Here is a 13578-nt window from a genome sequence, read left to right as displayed (position 1 = left end):
CAGATCAGATGGCTGATCTTAAACACACACACACACACACACACACACACACACACACGCACGCACACACACACACGTTTTCCTATCTCGTATATACACCCACATAAACACACATAAAAACACACACACAATCTCTCTCTCATACACGCATACTCAGACAAACTTTGTCATACACACACACGCACACACACATATTTGTTTTTTTACACTGACACACACTTACATGCACACCCTCATATACACATTTTTATACAAAGACACAAACACTCTCATACAAACAAACACACACACACATACATATATACACACACAAACACAGACACAAACTCACACACGCAATCTTTCTACAGACACACTTGTACACACAGATGCACGCTCGTATAGACACACATTTGTACAACCACACACTAGACGCTTAATTACTTGCATACACACACACTCATGACCTTTTTCACTCTGATACACACTCTCAAACATACACACACTCAAACATATGCAAACTCACACTCTCATTCTCTCATTTACCTCCACACACACACACTTACCCACTTATTTTCTCTCATACACACACACTTTTTCACTCCTATACACACTCTCAAATACACACACATACACAAACCCACACACACATAGACAAATTACAATCACTTACATGCGCACACACAAACACACTTATTCACTTTCACACACACACACTTGCGTACTTTTTCACTCTCATACGCACTCTCTTGCTCTTTCTCACACACACACACACACACACACACATTCACACAGAGAGAGATGCAGATCAGCCACACACTGTGAGGCGTCTCGGTTCTGTTGATCAACTGTGAGGCTGATATTTGACTCCATCATCAATATTTGCTCAATGTTTTCTCCTGGCCGCTTCACACACTTGAGTCGACGCGCTGCGTGTTGTGTTTACCAACCATACAACGCATGGCCATACAGTTGAAATCAGAATTATTCGCCCCCTTGTTCATTTTTTCCCCCAATTTCTGCTTAGCAGAGAGCAGATTTCTCCAACACATTTCTAATCATAATAGTGTTAATAACTCATCTCTAATCACTGACTTATTTTCTCTCTGCCATGATGACAGCACATAATATTAGACTAGATATTCTTCAAGACACTAGTATTCAGCTTAAAGTGACATTTAAAGGCTTCACTAGGGTAATTAGGGTAAAGTTAGGGTAATTAGGCAAGTTATTGTGTAACGATGGTTTGTTCTGCGGACTATTGGGAAAAATATATCTTAAAGGGGTTAATAATATTGACCTTAAAATAGTGTTTAAAAATTTAAAAACTGCTTTTATTCTAGCCGAAACAAAACAAATAAGACTTTCTGCTGAAAAACAAATATTATCAGACATACTGTCAACATTTCCTTGCTGTGTTCAACATTATTTAGGAAATATTTAAAAAAGAAAATAATTAAAAGGGGAAAGAATAATTCTGACTTCAACTGTATATGAAGACATTCCCTAATGGCCAAGATATTTCACAGTTCCCGGATGAGAGTTTTTACAATGACATACATTGAAATCAAGTATTAGCCCCTTTCACACAGTGATACCGGTAAATATCTGGAAAATTTCCGGAACGACTTTACCGGTATATTCAAAAAAGCGCTGTTCACACAGGCGAGGACGTTACGGAAATTTTCCGGAAAAGAGCATTCACACATCCATTCCAAAATACCGGTAAATTCTGACATCATTCACCACAAATGAGCTTTAAACGGCTGCGCTTGTATTTGTAAACATTTGACTAAATTACAAACTCTGTGGATGATCAATATTGTGAACAACTTTCGCAGGATCACTTTCTCATGTCGAGATGTTCATAATATGTACGTGTGCAGGCGCTCATAGGCGCACGCAAAGCTTGAAGGTAAACAAACAAGGGCTTATCATAAGCATCTCGTCGATGATTATTTACACAGTTGGCATTAAGAAGAACATATAAACGTGATCTGACTAACTTCTAGCAGCTAAATGTGTCTGGAAAAATATTCAAAGGCTTTTATTCTCACAAACCGCGCGCACGTGAATGCGTCTGACTGTTGTGATTGGCTAAAGCAGACGTCTCACGTCAGCACGTTCTAGACGTGCACGCGCTTATTACGGGAATCTTCCTTCTGCGTTCACACAGCGCAGCATTCCGGCAAATTGCCGGTAATGTTACAACTTCTCTTTCCGGAAAATAGCCAGAACGAATTTACCGGTATTTTCAAAAAGGACCTGTTCACACATACAACCTTTCCGGAAAATTGCCGGCAATTTTCCGGAAAGGTCTGTATGTGTGAAAGGGGCTATTATATATACATATATATATATATATATATATATATATATATATATATATATATATATATATATATATATATATATATATATATATATATACATATATATATATATATATATATATATATATATATATATATATATATATATATACAGTTAAACAGTCAGAATTATTTGCCCCCGTTTTAATTTTTTTTTCTTTTTTAAATATTTGCCAAATGATGTTGAACTGATTCAGGAAATGTTCACAGTATGTCTGATAATATTTTTTCTTCTGGAGAAAGTCTGATTTGTTTTATTTTGGCTAGAATAAAAGCTGTTTGTAATTGTTTTAAACCCATTTTAAGGTTAATATTATTCGCCCCTTCAGCAATATTTTTTTCCTGATAGTCTCCAGAACAAACCACTGTTATACAATGACTTACCTAATTACCCTAACTTTATCCTAATTACCTTAGTGAAGCCTTTAAATGTCACTTTAAGCTGAATACTAGTGTCTTGAAGAATATCTAGTCTAATATTAATTACTGTCATCATGACAAAGAGAAAATAAACCAGTTATTAGAGATGAGTTATTAACACTGTTATGATTAGAAATGTGTTGGAGAAATCTGCTCTCCGCTAAACAGAAATTTTAGAAAAAAATAAATGGGGGGCTAATAATTCTGACTTCAACTGTGTGTATATATATATATATATATATATATATATATATATATATATATATATATATATATATACTTATATACTTTATTAGGTTCACCTGTCCAACTGCTCATTAACGCAAATTTCTAATCAGCCAATCACATGGCAGCAGCTCAGTGCATTTAGGCATGTAGACATGGTCAAGAGGATCTGCTGCAGTTCATATCGAGCATCAGAATGGGGAAGAAAGGGGATTTAAGAGACTCTGAACGTGGCATGGTTGTTGCTGCCAGACGGGCTGCTCTGAGTATTTCAGAAACTGCTGATCTACTGGGATTTTCACGCACAACCATCTCTAGGGTTTACAGAGAATAACAAAGAGGAACAAAGAGGAAATATCCAGTGAGCGGCAGTTCTGTGGGCGCAAATGCCTTGTTGATGAGGCCAGAGGTCAGAGGAGAATGGCCAGACTGGCTCCAGCTGATAGAAAGGCAACAGTAACTCAAATAAGCACTCGTTACAACCGAGCTCTGCAGAAGAGCATCTCTGAACACACAACACGGCCAACCTTGAGGCGGATGGGCTACAGCAGCAGAAGAGCACACCGGGTGCCGCTCCTGTCAGCTAAGAACAGGAAACTGAGGCTACAATTCACACAGACTCACCAAAACTGGACAATAGAAGATTGGAGAAACGTTGCTGCTCTGATGAGTCTCCATTTCTGCTGACACATTCGGATGCTCGACTCACAATTTGGCCTCAACAGCATGAAAGCATGGATCATCCTGCCTTGTATCAGCGGTTCAGGCTGGTGGTGGTGGTGTAATGGTGTGGGGAGATTTTCTTTGTGTCCATTAGTACCAATTGAGCATCAACGCCACAGCCTACCTGAGTATTGCTGCTGACCATGTCCATCCCTTTATGAGCACAGTGTCTCCATCTTCTGATGGCTACTTCCAGCAGGATAACGCAGCATGTCATAAAGCTCAATCATCTCAGACTGGTTTCTTGAACATGACGATGCTCGATGCTGAGCACTGTATATAGAGAGAACTGTTTAATATATATATATATATATATATATATATATATATATATATATATATATATTATTTTCGGGAATCATATTCAGGTTCATGTACTAGAAAATAATGAACATGAATTTAAACAATAACACTGATTATATAGTTTTAATGTTTATATTATACAGTATATTAGTAATCTGTAAAGCAATCCAAAAGTTATTGCAACATACATAAATAAAATATCAATTCTCACAGACACACACACAAATATCAGATTATTAATCTAAAGTGTGTGTGTGTGTGTGTGTGTGTGTGTGTGTGTGTGTGTGTGTGTGTGTGTATGTGAATGCAGCTTGTGTGTGTGAATGTGAACGCTGTGTGTGTGTTGGATTGTATGAAGCAGAATGTGGGCGGAGTAAGGAATGTTGGGATCCATGTGGGTGGGCAGAGAATCACAGCATGCGATGTGATTGGGCAAGCTAGAGAGTGGGCGGAGAACAGAATGAAACAGTGTGTGTGTTTAACTGTACATATTTACATGTGTTTGTGTGTGTGTGTGTCATAAGAAAGCAAAAACACACACTTGGAGATCAGCGTTTGTGTTGATCGCGGCTCCAGCAGGTGGACTTTCCCCCAGATTACTCTAATCTGCAGTTCTGTGATGGATTTCAGCACAACAGGGTGTTCAGAGATGCAGAACTCGTGATGAGGAACGTCAGTGAGCGCTTTACTCAACATTACTAAGAGAAAACACTGCAGGAGTTTCATATTCTGATTGGTGGCAGATTTAGAGTAGCTACACAATTACTGCAGCTGCCTTTTTATTCATTTATTTAGGATATTTTCTATTTAAATCATATGCAAATAACTAGTATTTCTAGAATTATTTAAATGCTTCTGATCCATATTTGAATTATTGCAATTATTTTAATAATTTAACTATTTTAATTTACTTTTTTAGTGTTTTTTTATTACTGGCTGGGTATTTTTCATTTTTTATTTGAGTAAATTGATCACTTTTGTCTGATAAGCACAGGAGATTCACAAATATGTTAGTGAAAAAAAGTTTGCATTAATTATTATAAATTTTTATTTTGATTTAGTAGTTTTAGCGCTTAAGCTTTAAATATTCATGCTTGCAGTATTTATATGCTTCTGATTCATATTTAAATTATTGCAATTATTTATTTATTATTTTATTTATGATTTATATTTTTAGTGTGTTTTTTATTACTACTTGATTATTATGGGGGTTTTTTTCATCTTAGTCCGGTAAACACAGGAGATTCACATATTGTAGTATTTTTTTATTTTATTTTTATTTTAGTTTTTGTTCATTTCCATTCAGAAGTGCTTCACTTTTAAATATTTATGCATGCTTAGTTTTAAAAATATTTAATTAATGAATAATTCAATAATAAAAAAATTCTGATAAACAGAGGGCAGTCACATTTTTTTCTGGACAGTTAATTTTTAGGGGCTTTTTGGTTGTGCAATATTTTATGTTATTCACTTTATTTTATGTTATTAAAATGTTTATGTTTTAATATGAATTTTATGGTCTTTATATATAAATAAATAATTCTATAACTATTCTATTTCATATGTATTCAAGTTTTTAGTAGTTTTAATTACTGGTTGGTTGATTTTATTCGAGTTTTTATTCATTTCCATTTAGTAGTTTTTGTGCTTCAGTTTTAATTTTTCACCATGCATATTTCTGTTAGTTGCTTTCAGTTCATACAATGTTTATATTTTACTTTAATTTTCAAAATGATAATATTTGTCTGTTAAACAGAGACAAAAAACAGATTCACAATTTTATTTTCCCTTAATTTTTTATAATTTTAGTAGTTTTAGTGCTTCAGATGTAAATATTAATGCATGCATAATCTTAATGCATGCATGAATCTTAAAAATATAAATGATTAATTAAATTAAATAATTTTTGTCCATTAAACAGAGAGATTCACTTTTGTTTTTGTTTTTGTTTTTTTTTTAAACAGAGACAAAAAACAGAGATTCACAATTTTATTTTTCCTTAATTTTCATAAATTTTTATTCTTTTTTAAAATTAATTTCCATTTAATAGTTTTAGTGCTTCATATTTACATATTCATGCATGCATAATCTTAACAATATAAATGATTGATTAAATCAACTAATTTGTGTCCAGTAAATGGAGGAGATTCACTTTTGTTTTTTTGTACAGTAAATATATATTTTATGAAATATTTATTAATTTTTATTTATTAATTGATTAAAATTTTATTAGAATAACATTGCAGTATTGTTTTAGTATTATTTATTTGGTTCTAATTTTACTTTTGATTAAATAGGCTATTATATCTATTTAACTTTTTAGTTGTTGTTTATGTAATACTGGTTGGTTGACCTTATATTTTATTACAGTTTTTATTATTTTAATTTAATAATTTTAGTGCTTCAATTTTAAATATACACACATGTTTTTGTTAGCTAGTTTCAGATTTTATTTGATTTTATAACATATTATTAGTGTGTCACATACCGTAGTCAGATATTTACCATATAAATAATGCTAATCAGTGTATGCGCTGCAATTTTATTTTAGTTTTATTGCCGATGTTTGAATTCACATTTGCATCTTATTTAAATAATTAACATTTTATTTTCATTGTTTTAATTAAAAGTGGTTTTACTTTATATTTAATTTAATTTTAGTTTCTAGTAATTTCTATTTAGTAGTTTTAGCGCTTCAGTTTTAAATATTTATGCTGCATATTTCTTTTAGTTGCTGTCAATTCATCTAATGTTTAGGTTTTACTTTAAATCATATACATGATAATATTTGTCTGTTAAACAGAGACAAAAAAACAGATTCACAATTTTATTTTCCCTTAAGTTTTAATAATTTTAGTAGTTTTAGTGCTTCAGATTTAAGTATTCATGCATTCATAATCTTAATGCATCCATGAATCTTAAAAATATAAATGATTAAATAAAAAAAAATAAAAAATTGTCCATTAAACAGAGGAGATTCAATTTAGTTTTTATTTTTTGTGAAATATTTATTATTTATTAGTACGTATTTATTGTTTTATTAAAATGTTATTAAAACAACATTGCAGTATTGTTTTAGTGTTATTTATTTGGTTCTAATTTTACTTTTATTTGAATAAATTATTATATCTATCGAAATGTTTAGTTGTTTTTTTATTACTGGTTAGTTTAGTAGTTTTAGTTCTTCAGTTTTAAATATTCATGCTGCATATTTCTGTTAGTTGCTTTCAATTCATCTAATGTTTAGGTTTTACTTTAAATCATATACATGATAATATTTGTCTGTTAAACAGAGACAAAAAACAGATCCACAATTTTATTTTCCCTTAATTTTTTTATAGTTTTAGTAGTTTTAGTGCTTCAGATTTAAATATTCATGCATGCATAATCTTAATGCATCCATGAATCTTAAAAATATAAATGATTAAATTAAAAAAAATTCTCCATTAAACAGAGGAGATTCAATTTAGTTTTTATTTTTTGTGAAATATTTATTATTTATTAATACGTATTTATTGTTTTATTAAAATGTTATTAAAATAACATTGCAGTATTGTTTTAGTGTTATTTATTTGGTTCTAATTTTACTTTTATTTGAATAAGTTATTATATCTATCGAAATGTTTAGTTGTTTTTTATTACTGGTTAGTTTAGTAGTTTTAGTTCTTCAGTTTTAAATATTCATGCTGCATATTTCTGTTAGTTGCTTTCAGTTTATCTAATGTGTATATTTTACTATAAATTACATTGTTTTTCTCATTTTAGCTATAGGTTTAGTTCACGATAATATCTCTGAGTTTTAATACATAAAACGGGACGTTTGCAATATTTATTTTTATTTTATTTATTCTAGTATGTGAAGTTAAACGAAATGCAAATAGGAAATGTTGCTTTACCAATTAGCTAATTACATTTTTTTAGTAACAGTATGGTACTGCTATAATACTGCTGAGCTTCACCGCAGTAAAGTTTACTCTTGTTCTGCAGATGTGAACAGGGATTTTTGTGGGTATTTTGTCACTGAATGAGTCAAATCCTCACCGGACGTTTCAGAAAGAGGTCAGAGGAAACAATTACATGATGACTTTTCCTGTCGCTGCGTGAAAAAAAACAACCACGTTCATGATTGAGCTTCCTTTGGATGTGTTTTCCAGTTTCCCGCCATGTTTGTCAGTGTACGGAAGATGGTCTCCATATTTGAAAGCAAAAAACAGCCTCGTCCCTTGTCTCTTCCTCCTTGTGTCTCTAATGAACAAACTCAGAAAGAAAAGACAAAACATCCTGCTGAAACTGCTACTAAGCCACACCCCTCCACACCAAGCCCCGCCCCTTCGGCTGTCATTCGTAGGCCACACCTCCATGGAGGAGGAGCAGGAAGTGGGAATGTGACTTTGCGAGACACTAATGGAGTTCGAAAGCTTCGGGATTCTTGGCCAATCGGGAAGCTGGATTGCTATCCGAGGGCTGGCAGATTAGTGGTTTCCATGGCAACTAGGGAGCCAATCAGCAGCAAGCATTTGCCACAAACTGTGTCCAGAAGCAAACTTAGAGACAAACCAGCAGATTTGAGAATGAGTACATCCAAACATGCTGTCAGCTCAGAGACAGGAACAGATACAGCTACGCCACCTGTTGGCCAAAGTCAAACACTGCACTCTAAAAACAGTCCCAGATCTGGGCCATCTGCGTCATCCTGCAGGTCCACTGTTTGTGACCAGAAATGGAGCTCACTGGCTTCCTCTGTGAGAGCGGACAGGGGCGGAACTTTATTTCACAAACACAGGCCCCGCCCCTCTGACGCCACTCTCCTTTCCCTTCTGCTTTTCTTCCACAGGTAAAATCACCTCGCATCCTCATAGAAACAGCTGACGAGTGCCTTTGGAAACCACTGCAAACTGTATAGCGCTCTTCTAGAAATGTCAAATAGGAAGCAGCTAATAAGTCCCTTAGAAACCCTTAAAAACAGTATAGCAACCTCCAAGAAACAGCCAAGAAGCTGCTTAGAAACACCATAGCAACCTCCAAGAAACAGCCAATAAGCTGCTTAGAAACACCATAGCAACCTCCAAGAAACAGCCAATAAGCTGTTTAGGAACACCATAGCAACCTGCTAGAAACATCCAATAAGCTACTTAGAAACACCATAGCAACCTTCTTGAAACAGCCAATAAGCTGCTTAGAAACACCATAGCAACCCCCTAGAAACAGCCAATAAGCTGCTTAGAAACACCATTGCAACCTCATAGAAACAGCCAATAAGCTGCTTAGAAACACCATCGCAACCTCATAGAAACATCCAATAAGCTGCTTAGAAACACCATAGCAACCCCCTAGAAACAGCCAATAAGCTGCTTAGAAACACCATTGCAACCTCATAGAAACAGCCAATAAGCTGCTTAGAAACACCATCGCAACCTCATAGAAACAGCCAATAAGCTGCTTAGAAACACCATCGCAACCTCATAGAAACAGCCAATAAGCTGCTTAGAAACACCATCGCAACCTCCTAGAAACAGCCAATAAGCTGCTTAGAAAAAATCAACCATAAAGAAACAGCCAATAAGCTGCTTAGAAAAAATCAACCATAAAGAAACAGGCAATAAGCTGCCTAATAATAGCACAGTAACTTCCTAGAAATAGCCAATAAGCTGCTTAGAAACAGCATAGCAACCTCCAAGAAACCTTCACTTAATAGCAAGTGAGAAAGGATCTAAAAGCCTCGTCAACCAATTAGAAAGCAGAGTTCTGTCTCCGCCCTCATGCTAATATATCATCAGGCTCCGCCCTCTTCCTGCTCCTCCACAGTAGCTGGTTTAGCTGGAGTCCGCAGTGTGTTTGAGTACTCTTCAGTGTGTGGTTGTGGTTGTGTGTGTGTGTGTGTGTGTGTGTCTTTAATTGAGTTACTGCAGTCGTTCTTCAGGATATTTATGATGTATTTGTGGTTGTTGAGAGCGTGGCCCTTGAGTGTGCGGTTTTCTGTTTCCATCAAGGTTATGAGAACCATGTGCTGCAGCCGCTCTCAGAACAATAGCATCAGTGTTACACACACACACACACACACACACACACACCGCCTTTCTCAGAGCTGCTCATGAAGACCTCATTCAGGTCAAGCATCGGGATTATAAGAGCAGAGTAAAGAACATCCAGCAGCGCTAGTGCTCCACATATCACCCGCTGTGGGTTTCCATGCACCTATATTCATTCACATTTTCAAATATTACATTATAATGTCTTAAAGGCCAAGATGCACATTCATTTTATGAAAAACGTTTGCTTTAAATATTAATAAAAATATTGTTTAGTTTATTATTAGACAAATAACATTTTACTCAAACCCATGGCTAATACATTCAGTGAAGCTCAACATTTTCAAGTGATGTGTGTGTGTGTGTGTGTTCTATAGCTGTGTATGTATGCATATATATGTTTGTACTGCATTAAACTAAAAAGGAATTGTTGTTCTTATGTAATGTAATATATGTCGATCTCTGTCTCTGTCACAGTGGATCGAACAGCAGTATGATCGCCATCGATAACAAGATCGAGCAAGCCATGGTGAGTGAGATCCGCCACTATAGCAGAACATATCACAAGTCTGAATAAAATTAAATGAACAATATCTGTTTTTCTTGCACACAATGCTAGTGAATAACTAATCTGTGCATGTTAATCTGCTGGAAACAGTTGGTTTTGGTAATCTTTACCATCTTTTCAATTTTTGGAACAGCAGTCTTTTTCTAATGACTAATGATTGGGTGAAATATGCTTAGCCACGCCCCTCCAAATGTTAGTAGAGGTGGGGTTAAAAAGATCATAAACCCCGCCCCCCCACTCAATATTCCATTTTTACTTGGAAGTACATCATCCTATTGAAATGAAACCCCACCCCCTACTCCATATTCCAATTAAATTGGAAACACATCATCATAAACCCCGCCTCACACTAATATTCGATTTCAGTTGTAAGTACATCACTATACTGAAAAAAACTGCCCTCTGCTCGATATTCAATTTCAAATGCAAATACATCATCATACTGAAATAACATCCCGCCCCTTCTTAATATTCCATTTCAGTTGGAAATACATGATTTTACTGACATATAACCCCGCACCCTACTCAATATTCCACTTCAACTGGAAGTGTATTATGATATTATAAACAGGATATTTAATATCAAAACAGGAAATTCAAAATAGGATATTCATTAAATTTAAATAAAACCCCCACCCCTCCTTAATATTCCATTTCAGTTGGAAATACATCACCGTCATGAAACTCCACCCCTACTCTATATTCTGTTTCAGTTGGAAATACATCATAATCATAAACACCTTCTACTCACTACTTTATTTTAATTAGAAATTCATCATTGTACTGACAACTCAATATTCAATTTTAGTTGCAAGTACATAATTATACTGAAATAAAACCCCACCCCGTCTCAATATTCAAATTCAGTTGGGAGAACGTTATCCTCACAAAAACCCCGCCCCTACTTAATATTCCATTTCAGTTTGAAGTAAATAATTATCATAAACCCCGCCTCCTACTTAATATTCAATTTCAGTTGTAAGTACATCATTATACTGAAATAAAACCCCGCCCCTACTTAATATTCTATTTCTGTTGTAAATACGTTATCATTAAACTCCGCCCCCTACTGATGAAAATTCATCATCACACTAAAATAAAACCCCATCCTCTACTTAATATTTAATTTCAGTTGGAAATACATCATTATCATAAACCCTGACTCCTACTCAATATTCTATTTCAGTTGGAAATATGTTATCATGACACTCCGCCCCCTACTGATGAAAATACATCACACTAAAATAAAACCCCGTCCTCTACTCAATATTATTATTATTATCATAAACCCCGCCTGTAAGTACATCATTATACTGAAATAAAACCCCACCCCTACTCAATATTCTATTTCAGTTAGAAATACAACTTTATCATGAAACTCCGCCCCCTACTCAATATTCCATTTTAAATAAAAATTCATCATCATACTGAAATAAAACACTGTCCTCTACTCAATATTTAATTTCAGTTGGAAATACATCATTATCATAAACCCTGACTCCTACTCAATTTTCAAATTCAGTTGGAGGAACATTATCCTCACAAAAAACCCGCCCCTACTTAATATTCCATTTCAGTTTAAAGTAAATAATGATCATAAACCCCGCCTCCTACTTAATATTCAATTTCAGTTGTAAGTACATCATTATACTGAAATAAAACCCCGTCCTTGCTCAATATTCTATTTCAGTCTGAAATACGTTATCATGAAACTCCGCCCCCTACTGATGAAAATTCATCATCACATTAAAATAATACACCGTCCTCTACTCAATATTCTATTTCAGTTAGAAATACAACTTTATCATGAAACTCCACCCCCTACTAAATATTCCATTTTATATGAAAATTCATTATCATACTGAAATTAATACTACTTAATAAATTACTTAATTAATCTACTTAATATCTATTTTCAGTTGGAAATGCATCATTATCATCAACCCCGCCTCCTACTCAATATTCAATTTCAGTTAGAAGTACATCATCATACTGAAATAAAACCCCGCCCCTGCTCAATATTTAATATTTAGTTGGGAATACATCATCATCATAAACCCCGCCTTATACTCAATATTCAGTTTCAGTTGTAAGTATATCATTATAGTAAAATAAAACCCCGCCCCTGCTCAATATTCTATTTCAGTTGTAAATACATTGTCACCATGAAACTCCGCCCTCTACTCAATATTCTGTTTCAATTGGAAGTACATCATCATATTCAAATAAAACCCTGCCCCCCAATCAGATGTAAACTTTCACTGCAGGATAAATCACTGTGTGTGTGTGTGTGTGTGTGTGCGTGTGCGTGCAGGACCTGGTGAAGTCTCACCTGATGCTGGCGGTGCGAGAGGAGGTGGAGGTGCTGAGAGAACAGATCAAAGAGCTCTCGGAGAGAAACGCTCAGCTAGAGAGAGAAAACTACATCCTCCGAGCCCTCAAGGACCGAGACTGAGCCCCGACACATGACACCGGCACCGCAGTGCATCACGGGAGACGTAGTTCAATTAGAAAAGAGCCCAGAAGAAGGGAAGGGAAGACGGAAGTGTGTGCAGTATTGACCAGTTAGTGCCTTAAAAACCGCAGTAATGAATGATAGCGCTGCTTTAATTAAGAGGTAATTAAATAACGTTAATTGATTTATGACACCCTAAATAGTTCTTATTTATTACTGTCAGTGTGTGTGTGTTGTCAGTGTGTGTGTGTGTGGGTTTGAAAGCACTGCTCACTTCTAGGTTAACAAGTCTTTTTTTAATGTTGCCATGGTTACTCCTAAACTACCCCTGGCGGATGGAAAGACTAGTTTAGGTTAGGTAACTGGCTCTTCCTATCTGCTAGTGAATAATGATCTGATCTGTAACGATGACTGCTCTAATAAATAACTCTCACTAGCCCCGCTGTCTGAGCATTTCACTGCAGAAACATAATAAAAATATGATGAGCGTCTTACAAAATATGT

General features: G+C 34.8%; 2 protein-coding genes across 5 annotated transcripts in view; both read left to right on the top strand.

Annotated features, from left to right (window-relative positions):
* tsc22d4 (TSC22 domain family member 4) overlaps nucleotides 1-13573 on the top strand; it is a 25596-nt gene extending 12023 nt beyond the window's left edge. Inside the window, exons 3-6 of one of the 4 annotated variants that reach the window (XR_015522973.1) lie at nucleotides 8010-8081; nucleotides 8177-8856; nucleotides 10529-10580; nucleotides 12934-13510. Coding sequence is in view for 2 of the 4 variants with exons in the window: in XM_087306202.1 (XP_087162328.1) it covers nucleotides 8186-8856; nucleotides 10529-10580; nucleotides 12934-13074 (864 nt within the window). In the remaining 2 variants the exon portion in view is untranslated. Of the gene's footprint in view, nucleotides 1-7044; nucleotides 7194-7676; nucleotides 8857-10528; nucleotides 10581-12933 lie in introns of those variants that run through there. The other 3 variants (XM_087306202.1, XR_015522972.1, NM_001077734.2) reach the window with 3 other exon arrangements.
* The window catches only part of tfr2 (transferrin receptor 2), a 1009002-nt gene that overhangs the window by 271254 nt on the left and 724170 nt on the right, over nucleotides 1-13578 (top strand). The gene's annotated exons all lie outside the window — the stretch shown is intronic.

The sequence above is a fragment of the Danio rerio genome, chromosome 23 (assembly GCF_052040795.2).
Source record: "Danio rerio strain M-AB ecotype USA chromosome 23, GRCz13ab, whole genome shotgun sequence".
In the NCBI taxonomy this organism is placed as follows: Eukaryota; Metazoa; Chordata; class Actinopteri; order Cypriniformes; family Danionidae; genus Danio; species Danio rerio.
Note: the sequence above shows the minus strand (reverse complement) of the source record. Positions and strands in the feature narration are given on the sequence as shown.